The sequence below is a fragment of the Alosa sapidissima genome, chromosome 10 (assembly GCF_018492685.1).
Source record: "Alosa sapidissima isolate fAloSap1 chromosome 10, fAloSap1.pri, whole genome shotgun sequence".
Classification (NCBI taxonomy): Eukaryota; Metazoa; Chordata; class Actinopteri; order Clupeiformes; family Clupeidae; genus Alosa; species Alosa sapidissima.
In genome coordinates, this window is record NC_055966.1 from 33444364 (window position 1) to 33456147 (window position 11784).

An 11784-nucleotide genomic window follows, 5' to 3' on the forward strand; every position below is an offset into this window, starting at 1 on the left:
GCAATACTGAGCTCGGCTGAATAGGGAACACCACATGTTGAACAGAATATAACGTAGATAAGAGCTTCCATCTCATCACCACTGATAGGTTTCAAGGCTTTGACAAGGCTAAGACAAATATTTTTGTGTAACATCAAAACCTTATGTGGTTAGGCGCAAGCCTAAAGGTGTTATGTTGGCGGCATGCAGAGGTGGGCAGAAATACATCAAAAACTATTTTGTTACAAATTACAAATACTGACTCATGAAATGTAACAGAATAAAATACAAAATACTGAAGTGAAAAATGTATTTAATGAAAATGCAAGTACTGAATAATTTGGAAATACAAAAATACCCACACAATAATCATGGTATACTAACAAGGCATATTATTGGCAGGGGGCTATTAATTCTGTACATTGGGGCACCTATGAAGTAGATCTGGAAGATGGCTTGTAAAAAATGTAATCACCATCCCATATCAATGTAAACAATGATTGAACTGACAAGCAGGCTTCGCAACAGTGGAATCAACTGTAACAAAGCAAACTACCCACCATCATTTTCCATAAAATGAAAGTAGTACAACATTGAACAGGTTGGCCTCTTTTTAAACTGAACTACATTTCCCTTGTTGCGCTATAAATGCATGCCTACTGGCAACATGAGGGATGAACAGAATAACAACCTATAAGGTGTCCCAATATACGGACTGATTTAACTTGGGAGAGAATTCCACTCCGGGAGGTCTTTGTCTCCGTCTCCTCTGTTATTTCTGCATATCAGGACACCTCAGCGGATGTTACTCCTTTTACATAAATCCTCACTTCAAATCCAAGTTTTAATACTGTCCTGTAGTGAATGCGGATGTTACTCCTTACATAAATCCTCATGCCAAATCCAAGTTTTAATACTGTCCTGTAGTGAATGCGGATGTTACTCCTTTTACATAAATCCTCATGCCAAATCCAAGTTTTAATACTGTCCTGTAGTAAATGCGGATGTTACTCCTTTTACATAAACCCTCACGTCAAATCCAAGTTTTAATACTGTCCTGTAGTAAATGCGGATGTTACTCCTTACATAAATCCTCATGGCAAATCCAAGTTTTAATACTGTCCTGTAGTAAGAATGAACATCAGCTATTAGGTACTCAAGGTCATGGGGTCAAAGGCCGTGGTCCTAATATTTTCCCTCAGTATCTTATCTGTATCATTTTCAAATTGTAGTCTTGTAGCACTTAACACACCTGACAATTCAAGCTCCTAGTTACTTTTTTAATTTCTTTCAACTTCCTGACATGTTCTAAGGGGTTCTAAGGGGTTCTAAGGGGGGCAGCTGTGGCCCACTGGTTAGCACTCTGGACTTGTAACTGGAGGGTTGCCGGTTCGAGCCCCGACCAGTGGGCCGCGGCTGAAGTGGGCAGGCACCTAACCCCTCACTGCTTCCCGAGCGCCGCCGTTGTAGCAGGCAGCTCACTGCGCCGGGATTAGTGTGTGCTTCACCTCACTGTGTGTTCACTGTGTGCTGTTTGTGTTTCACTAATTCACCGATTGGGTTAAATGCAGAGACCAAATTTCCCTCACGGGATCAAAAAAGTATATATACTTATACTTATACTAAGGGGCTTTAAGTTGTCTACAGGGTGACAAAAATTGACATAAACAAACAAATTGGGTTTACACCCCATGTTGTCCTTACAGAAGGGTGATAAAGTTGACCATTTGCTCCCACAATTGACTTTTCTTTTCATTTTTTTTTCAAATTTACACATGTTCAGAGGGGATCGTAATAGAAGAAAGTTGGATCTAACACTTTTAAGTTGCTCACAATGTGGCATACCACAGCAAGAAAAATGAAAAATGGGTAAACATTTCATGCTTTTCTTCCAAAAAGGTAATGAAATGTTTAGGTCAACTTTACAGTTGAATATAGGGAATTGCCCAAAGGATATCTCCAGGCACCCAGCCTATTCTTAAAACCAGATTCACCAAGATTCTGGCCTTTGGTTTTATGATAAGCATTGCCTGTTGTCATGGTTATAGCGGGTAGTATATTTGATTGAGTGATGACATTTTGGCTTATTTGAGAAGTATTGAAGTAGTTGAAATACTCAAATACAATCCCTCAAAGTATTTTGTTACAAACTACTTTTGAGTTTTTCCAATCCAAAATACAAATTACAAAATACACTAAAGTAATGTATTTTAAATACATATAATTGAAATACTGCCCATGTCTGACCGCATGAATGTGATATCTTCCTGTAGCAGAGTTGTTATGGATGGTGCTATGATGAGTATATATACCTTTTTGATCCCGTGAGGGAAATTTGGTCTCTACATTTAACCCAATCGGTGAATTAGTGAAACACAAACAGCACACAGTGTACACACAGTGAGGTGAAGCACACACTAATCCCAGCGCAGTGAGCTGCCTGCTACAACGGCGGCACTCGGGGAGCAGTGAGGGGTTCAGCCGCGGCCCACTGGTCGGGGCTCGAACCGGCAACCCTCCGGTTACAAGTCCAGAGTGCTAACCAGTGGGCCATGGCTTTATAACGAGATTATAACAGCAGTGCAGGAACAGGTAACAGGTGCAATTATGAGAATATAACAGAGCAACTTGGCCATGAAATCTAATGAAATGCAAAGTTACAGGCATGTGAAACACATGTTTATTCTCTCTGGCTGAAAGCAAAATAGGAGAAACATAAGTGTGACTAAGTCTGTGGGAAGCCACTATAATACTGATGGTAAAATTTGTTTAAAATGTGACTGGTCTGGTCAGGTTTTCATGTCTTGTTTTTCTGCATATATCTCACAAATGAGCAGAATTCTGGACACACAACAGACATAAAGGAAGATACATCAGTTTGCAGTTTGCCCATTCCATTTGTGAACATCGGACACTATGTTCCTTCCTCTTATTTATTTACAAAAATGGTCCTTTGTGGAGGCTCTGTCGTTTTTCACTCCCATATGTAGAATACAACAGATTGCACGCAAAACATTTATAGGAACGTCACATATTACCAACCGTCACATATGTCCAACCTCTTACATGTATGTGTCACTTAATATTCACTTCTGTACAAACCAAGACGGCGGATTCCTAAAGAAACGCAAGCACCCACACCATAAGTTTATCTAAATTAGCTATGTACCAACAATTACATTTTATGGTGACTTGAAGAGCTGTAAACAGTGTTGTAAGGCTGCGTGTACAAATCTGCTTGGAGCTCCAGTGGAATTTTGAATTGCTGAAAAAAAAATTCTCGGGATAACCGTTGATGTGCTGTGAGAAAGGTTGGGAATAAGCACCCACCAGTCCAGCACTAAACTCTGAGCTCTGATTTCAGGCAGTAAAAGCCCCGGTAACAACCAAACTATTTTGTTCAAATCTACACACCTATGGCTACTGAAAAATGTAAGGTTCATTTAGCAAATGTTATTTTGAAGTATTAAAAAACATTGTTGTTTTAGAATTTTCGAACAAAATGGTTGTATTTTAGCACATTTTCGATAATTTTATTTCTTACGTCTCGACAGAGCTGAAGGAGCCGGCCGTGCGACGCCTGGACCCTCGCCACCAGCTGCCCAGCTCCTGCCTGCCACCACGGGGGCCCATGGCCGCCTTGAACATCTGGGCCAGCTCGCGGCGGAACTTAATGCCCACGAAGCCGTAGAGGAGTGGATTGAGGGCGCAGTGCGCCAGCCCCATGCTCTCGGCCACCACCGTGCCCATGTCGATGGCGTGCATCACGTCGCAGTCCTTCGCCACGACGTCCAGCATGATCAGGCTGTCGATGAGCCGCAGGCCGTTGTAGGGCGCCCAGGAGACGACGAACACCACCACCAGCGACACGATCAGCCTCAGCGACTTGCGCTTCTGCCGGCGCGAGGCGTGGCAGAGGGCGCGGAAGATGCGCACGTAGCAGTAGAGCATGACCAGCAGGGGCAGCGCGAACGCCAGCGCCAGGTTCATCAGCTGGAGGCCCACCTGGATCTGCTTGTACGACTCGTGGGCGAACTGCATCTTGCACACTTGCACGTTGGCCACGGGGAGCACCTGGCGGAACTGGATGTCCACGGCGGCCAGTCCGAGACACGCCGCCCAGATGACGGCGCAGGCCACCCGCGCGTGGCAGCCGTTGCGGCGCCAGCCGGCGCTGACCGCGTGCACGATGGCCAGGTAGCGGTCGAAGCTGATGCACGCCAGGAAGAGCATGCCGCAGTAGATGTTGAGCGAGAACATGGCGCCCACCATCTTGCAGGGCACCGTGCCGAAGATCCACGAGTCGGCCGACTGCACGGAGAAGAAGGGCAGCGAGAAGGCCAGCAGGAGGTCGGACACGGCCAGGTGCAGGAGGAAGGTGTCGGTCAGCGAGAAGGAGCAGGGACCGCGCTGGGCCTGCCGGTAGCGACGCACCACGCACAGCACCAGGACGTTGCCCACTAGTGCCATCACAAACACCAGGCTGTACGCCACAGGCGCGAAACTGCGGATGAACTTCCAGGTCTCGCCCACGTCGCATGGGGCATACTGACCGAAGTCCTCGTCTAGATAGGATGTGTTTTCATCATTATAATCATACTGGAAGGGAAAAAAAGAAATATAGACTTCAGAGATGAGACCATGGGAGTGTGAGCATCAAGCATCAAGTACAACCCCAAAACAGAAAAAGTTGGGACGTTTTTGTAAAATGCAAATTAAAAACAGAAAGTGATAATATGTAAGTCTCGTAAACCCATATTTAGCAGCAAAAAAGACATAGACAACATATCAAATGTTGATATGTTGTCTATCATATGAAAATGAAAATTTGGACTATTTCATGGAAAATGTTCATTTTGAATTTGATGCCAGCAACATGTTTCAAAAAAAGTTGCGACGGGAACATGTTTACCACTGTGCTGCTTTACCTCTTCATTTAACAAAATTCTGTGAATGTTTAGGAACTGAGGAGACGACTAGAGTTTTGAGAATGAAATGTTGTCCCATTACTTCTTAATCATGTTCCGTTATGCACCTAATTTGAGGAAATTTGGACTGTAGACAGGCCATTTTAGCACCTGGACTCTTCCTCTATGGAGAGATACCATTTAAATATGTGCAGAATTTATTTTTGCCATTGTTTTCCTGACATTTTCAAGGTCTTCCCTAGAATAAACATTGTCTCGATGGCAGTATATGTTGCTCAAAACCTGTATACAGTACATCATTCAGAATTGACTGTGCTTTGCCAAATGTACAATATGCCCATGCTGTAGGCACAAAGCTCTTCCACACCATCGTAGATGTTGGGTTTGGAACTGAGCACTAAAACAAGTTGGATAGATTGGAAACTTGGATAGGCCCTCTCCTCTTTAGCCCAGATGAGTCCGTGATTTCCAAAAAGAATGGCAAATTTTGATTGGTTTAACCACAGGATCTTTATCCATGTTATCTCAATCCAATTTAAACAAGCTCAGGCCCAAACAAGACGGTGGTATTTTATGTATCATGTCTTAATAGAATTTTGGCTGTTTTGACTGCAGTTTGAATTGTGTATCAAACTGTGCACACAGACAATGGTTATCAGAGGTTGTCCTGAGCCCATACAATGACAGGTCTGGAAACAGGTCTGGGGTGGATGCAGTGCCATCTGAAGTCCAAAAGACCACAGCCATCCAATTTATTTTCCAACTCTTTCCCTTATTTGCAAAGATTTCTCTGGATTCTCTGAATGTTTTAATGATATTATGTCCTGTAGATGATGAACTCCCCAAATACATCCCAATTTCGTATTAAGAAGCATTAAAACACATTGTTTCATCATTTGTGCACACAGGTTTACGCAGAGTGATGAATACCCCTACATCTTTACGTCTAAGAGACCCTGCCTCTCTGGGATGCTCTTTTTCATACCTAATAGTGTTGCCAGTTACCCTAATTAGTTGTCGAACATTCCTCCTTTTGTTTTTTTATCATTACACAACTTTTCCAGCATTTTGTTACCCCCGTCCCAACTTTTTTTGCAACTTGTTGCTGGTATAAAATTGAAAATTAGCATATTTTTTCCATGAAATAGTCAACTTTGCCATTTTCAACATTTGATATGTTGTCTGTGTCCTTTTTGCAACTAAATATGAGTTTAAGAGATTTGCAGATTATTGCATTCTGTTTTTATTCACATTTTACAAAACATCCCAACTTTTTCTGTTTTGGGGTTGTAGTAATGGGCGAAGAAGGAAATGGATAAAGCATTATAATTTCAAGGTGACCTTTATATTTGACATCATGATATGATGGAAGAGATGATGACATGACTGGAGAGAACACATCAAACACGCCACACAGAATATCTATGAGGTAAAGTCAAATAAGGTATGACTTTATGATGGTATTACTTATGATGGTATTAATTACTTACATAGTTTGGTGTTGTCATCTTCTCAGTAGGTAACCAGCACACAGACAAGCTCTACACTCTCTAGCCAAAACGTTTAACAGACAGAAAGCAAAAGGAGAAGTTAAGCTTTCAGGAACAGAGTCACTGTGTTAAACCACTTAACCACTGCTCTTAACCACTGCTTAACTAGAACGTGTGAAAAGCTGGAATATGCCTTTCATTTTTTCCCATGCAGAAGACCAGCAGGTAACATGTTAGATAGATAGATAGATAGATAGATAGATAGATAGATACTTTATCGATCCCCAGGGGAAATTCAAGGTCACAGTATACAGACAACACACACACACACATTCACTAACAGCAGAAAGTAAGTATATAGTATAATATACAAAAACACAACTAAGCAATAAGGACAGTAGAAGATAAATATATACTAAATACTAAATATACTAAAATACAAATTATACTAAATAACACTTAATCTAAATCAATTCTAAAAAAACAGTATCCACATAGTGGGTGATTAATCAATCAAGATGCGCTTGCAATGACTGAGGCAGGGACTGAGCCTGTGATTCTCTGTAAGGTAAGGTAAGGTGCTCTGTGTGAATGAGTGTCATGGTGATGGTGCAAATGAGTAAGTCAAATAGTCAAACAGTGCAACAGTGAATAAAGTCTATATATCTATATATAACTATATTAAGGAAGGTATAAGTGTGGTCACAGTTCGGCTGTGGCATAAAGGGAGGGGTTGTGCATATGTGCTAATATAGCACGCATCTTTCTTCTTTATGCTTCCTCCCCAACATACCACTGCATAGAAGAGGACGCTGGCAACAACAGACTGGTAGAACATCCTGAGGAGCTTGCTGCACACATTGAAGGAGCGCAGCCTCCTCAGGAAGTACAGCCTGTTCTGCCCTTTCTTGTAGAGTGCGTCAGTGTTGGCTGACCAGTCCAGTTTATTGTCCAGGTACTTGTAGGTACTTACCACCTCGACATTGACCCCATCAATGGAGACTGGTAGCAGAGTGGGCTTAGACCTGCGGAAATCCACCACCATCTCTTTGGTCTTTGAAGTGTTGAGTTGGAGATGATTGAGTTTGCACCATTGCACAAGGTCCTCCACCAGGCTCCTGTACTCCTCCTCCTGCCCGTTCCGGATACACCCCACAATTGCAGTATTGTCAGAAAACTTCTGCATGTGGCATGACTCAGAAGTCAGATGTGTACAGGGTGAACAGGACTGGAGGGAGCACAGTTCCCTGTGGCGCTCCGGTGCTGCTGATCACAGTGTCAGAGAGACAGTTCTTCAGTCTGACGAACTGTGGTCGCTCAGTCAGGTAATCTGTAATCCAGGTTACCAGGTTGCAAAAGGGAAACACTGCCCCCTGTGTTTGAAAACGAGCAATTTCATTGATAGGAAGATGGTGGACCTTAGGAGGACCTTAGAAGTTCTTGTTGTATCCTTTTTACGTGGGTTTGATTTATATTTTGATATATAACATCTTCTGGCTATTGTATATGTACATATATGTGCTCTGAAGTGACACATATGAACTCAATTTACCAAGAGTTTAATAAAAGCCTGATAATTTTATAATATAAATGATACGTATAATCAGGAGGTATACCAGTAAGCATAATCCATTTAGGAAGAAGATTAGCAGAAAATAACAGAAATCTCAAGAGGAAATAAAAGAATGTAAAGTAAACTAGGCTCACCTAGTTATTCTTTGTTTTGGTCTATGACATAGTCTACTATTAAGTTGAGTAGAGTAAAGTAAATTTTATGTAATGCATGGATTGTCCATTCAGTAAAACAACTGTAATGTGAGTTAACAATAAAATAACCGTCACAACGAAACTCAAACACAGGAATAAAGAGTAAAAAACATTTAATGTAAAGAAAAATACAAATGACAAATTTGAAACTGTTGAGAAAAATCAGCTGAAATGAATCACTTTCACTGCACCATGGTTCACATTCTACCAAAGCCTTCCTCCTGTATCTACACATTAGACTATTTACATGCTTAACTAAGTTTTGACATACAGCACACACTTGACAAATGGACAGTGTCCTGTGGAAGACGTCCTAATATCACCTCTAATCTTCAAGATTCAAGGAGGATGAGATATAAAACATGCAATACTGCTACTCTGCAATACTGTTGCTATTATTACACAACTTTTCCAGCATTTTGGTACCCCCATCCCAACTTTTTTTGCAACTTGTTGCTGGTATAAAATTCAAAATTTTTCCATGAAATAGTCAACTTTGCCATTTTCAACATTTGATGTTTGATGAGATGATAATACGACTGGAGAGAACACATCAAACACACCACGCAGAATATCTATGAGGTAAAGTCAAATGTATGACTTTATGATGGTATTACTTACATAGTAGTCTGGTGTTGTCATCTTCTCAGTAGGTAACCTAGCCTGGCGGGCCATCCTATATCATTGAAATGTATAGTCTGGAATCGAAATATTCACCTCGCTTAATCCAAGGAACGGGCAGAGAATTGTCTTTCAAACTGCCTAGGCATGCAATAGGCCAGCGCTACGACCATATCCGTATCCGGTCGGCAAAACAGCAAATACATCCTTCTTCGAAAGGAATGACTTAAGTGCATTGTGTTGCTCAACTTTCAAAGAAAAGCACAAGTCCAACTCCTCCAAAGTTGACGCCAACGCCGATTCAAACAACTGCTCTTCGTTCGCCATAGCCACCTTCCTTGTTGTGATTGCAGAGCGCTGTGATTGGATGACGTCCACGGCGTCAGCCAATAGAAATCCCTATGGTTTGATACTAGACGTACAGGCTGAGCAAATTAATTTGCCGCCGCTAGGGTGCGACTAGATTTCTAGGCTATAGGTAACCAGCACACAGACAAGTTCTACACTCTCTAGCCTAAACGTTTAACAGACAGAATTATCTCTTTAATGGATAAGGTTAAACAAACTTCCCCTGAATCAGTGCCCCAATCTGACTTGCTGCTGGGTGATCAGTTTGTAGAGCATGTCATCGACTCTGAAGTAGAGAATTAAAGCGGTTGGTACATTAGACTCCAGGGCTGCCCATATTGGAGGTGTGGGCTGCAGTCGGGAGCGTGATGGTACCCAGTGACTTCCCCCGAGGTAGAAGTTATTCAATCCCTTCCCTCTGTGCTATGCAGACCTCTAGAGGCCAGTATATTCCCCCTCCCCCGGTGAACCCAGCTAGTTCAGAAATGGCAGAATTGAGAGCGATGTTGCTGAAACAACAGGAACAGATTAATCTGTTAACTAGCAGTTTGACTGCTTTGCAGGGGCCTGCACGCAATATCCGGTCCAGTCGCCCTTCCCCAGTCATCTGTAGGCGATGTCAAAAACCTGGTCACTATGCAAGGGACTGTGACAATGAGCGAGTGGTTCCAGCACAGCTCTTAGCCCCTCAAACCCATCGTCAGGCTGACTCCGTTCCCACTCAGCTGACGGAAAACTAGCTCCCTCCAATGTGCAGAGCCACACGTTTTGTGGGGGCAGTATGGGCTCTCAGGGTCACAACCCGACACGCCATACTGTGTCGTTTCTTGTTGGACAGTGTCCCAAGGTAGCTGTCAGGGTAGGGGGAGTAATTGTTAACTGTTTATTGGATACAGGGTCCATGGTGTCCACTATGGTGGAAAGATTCTTTGTTGATAATTTTCAAGACCAGCTCCAGCATTGTCATTGGTTGCAGCTTCGTGCTGCAAATGGTCTAGAAATACCCTACACAGGCTATGCAGAGTTCACTGTTGAGTTGTTGGGGAGGGTAATCCCTCATCGTGGCTGGTTAGTAGTCAAAGACCCACCAGGTCAGTCTCTTTCATCTGCAGTGCCTGGTGTGCTGGGAATGAATGTCATTTGAGAATGTTATGATGAACTATTTGGTCAGCATGGCCCCGCCCTGTTTGATCTCCCACCAGTGATTCACGCTTCACTTCCATGGCAGAGAGCCCTGCAGCATTGTCACCAAGCCCAGTTGAACTTCCCTGGAACTAAAACAGGGATAGTTAAAGTTAGGGGTCGGAGGCCCATCCATATACCTGGCGGTACTGTCAAGTTGGTGCCCGCCACCTGCTCTCCCCAGTTCTGTAACGCCTCTGCCGTTCTTATTGAACCAGCTACCAATTCGTTACCTGATGGCCTTCTTGTTTCACCTGCCCTAGTTCACGTAGAGCGAGGTACAGCTTTTATTCCTATTGTTAATGTTGGGTTTACTCGTGCTACACTTTACCCCCGTAGTTCAATAGGTGTGGTGGTCCATGCTACAGTTGAAAGCCTCCCTACAGGGATTACTGAGGTTGTTCAGGGAACTAATACTGTTACGGCCACCTTTAAGGCCCACATTGGACAGGTTAACTGTGTGACGGAGCAGATCCAGGCCATTGGCTTTTCCTTGCTCTCAGAGTCTGAACAAGAACACGTGAGGGCCTTCCTGCTGAAGCATGAGTCAGTTTTCTCAGCTTTTGAGGGTGATCTTGGCTGTACCAACCTGCTGTCACACAACATTCCCCTGTTAGATGACAAGCCTATTAGGCAGAGGTATAGGCGTCTCCCCCCTTCTGACTATGATGCTGTGAAGGCCCACTTACGGCAGCTTTTAGACAGTCAGGTCATCCGGGAAAGTAGTAGCCCCTATGCCTCTCCTATTGTTCTGGTGAGGAAAAAGGATGGCAGCCTTCGCATGTGTGTGGATTACCGACAACTCAATCACAAGACACGGCGGGATGCCTTTCCACTTCCCCGCATTGAGGAGTCCTTAGATGCGTTGTCTGGGGCACAGTGGTTTTCCACGCTAGATCTGACTAGTGGCTATAACCAGGTACCAGTAACGGAGAAAGACCGCCCAAAGACTGCCTTTTGCACGCCCTTTGGGCTATTTGAGTTCAATCGAATGCCCTTTGGGCTGTGCAATGCTCCAGGCACCTTCCAGCGCTTAATGGAGAGGATGTTTGGAGCTCAAAACTGTCAGTCACTCCTGCTGTACCTGGACAACATCATTGTTTTTTCGTCTAGCGTAAATTACCACCTGTCCCGCCTTTATCTGGTGTTGAGCCGACTGTATCTGGGCCATTTAATCTCCCAAAACGGTGTGTCTACGGATCCAGCCAAGGTGTCTGCCATTGCCAACTGGCTTCATCCTACCAATGTCTCAGAGCTGAGGTCTTTCCTTGGATTTGCAAGCTAATATAGGCGGTTTGTTGAGGGGTTCTCAAAACCAGTGGCTCCATTACATCGTCTGGTAGCTGAGCTGGCAGGGACTAAGACGAGGAAGGGCCACGGACCACGGCTAGAGGGAACCTGGACAGACTCCTCCGAGCAGAGTTTCCAGGAGTTGAAGAGGAGGTTAGTGAATGCACCTACCCTGGCTT

General features: G+C 43.7%; 1 protein-coding gene across 1 annotated transcript; it reads right to left on the reverse strand.

The window, feature by feature from the left end:
- Window positions 1-3519: 3519 nt before the first annotated feature.
- On the reverse strand, window positions 3520-10193 carry LOC121720044 (C-X-C chemokine receptor type 3-2-like). The gene is made up of 3 exons (XM_042105877.1): window positions 10143-10193; window positions 9844-9984; window positions 3520-4578 (listed from the first exon to the last, which is right to left on the reverse strand). The coding sequence occupies exons 1-3, from the start codon at window positions 10191-10193 to the stop codon at window positions 3520-3522; spliced, it is 1251 nt and encodes a 416-aa protein (XP_041961811.1).
- Window positions 10194-11784: the final 1591 nt, after the last annotated feature.

What these genes read in the sequence shown, in the direction of transcription:
- LOC121720044 (XM_042105877.1), bottom strand. Translation starts at nt 10,193, where the DNA reads ATGAGGGATTACCCTCCCCAACAACTCAACAGTGAACTCTGCATAGCC. An exon ending in GTGAACTCTGCATAGCCTGT is followed by an intron (nt 9,985 to 10,142) that starts GTAGGGTATTTC and finishes CTACCCTGACAG; the next exon opens with CTACCTTGGGACACTGTCCA. An exon ending in GTCAGCTGAGTGGGAACGGA is followed by an intron (nt 4,579 to 9,843) that starts GTCAGCCTGACG and finishes TTTCCCTTCCAG; the next exon opens with TATGATTATAATGATGAAAA.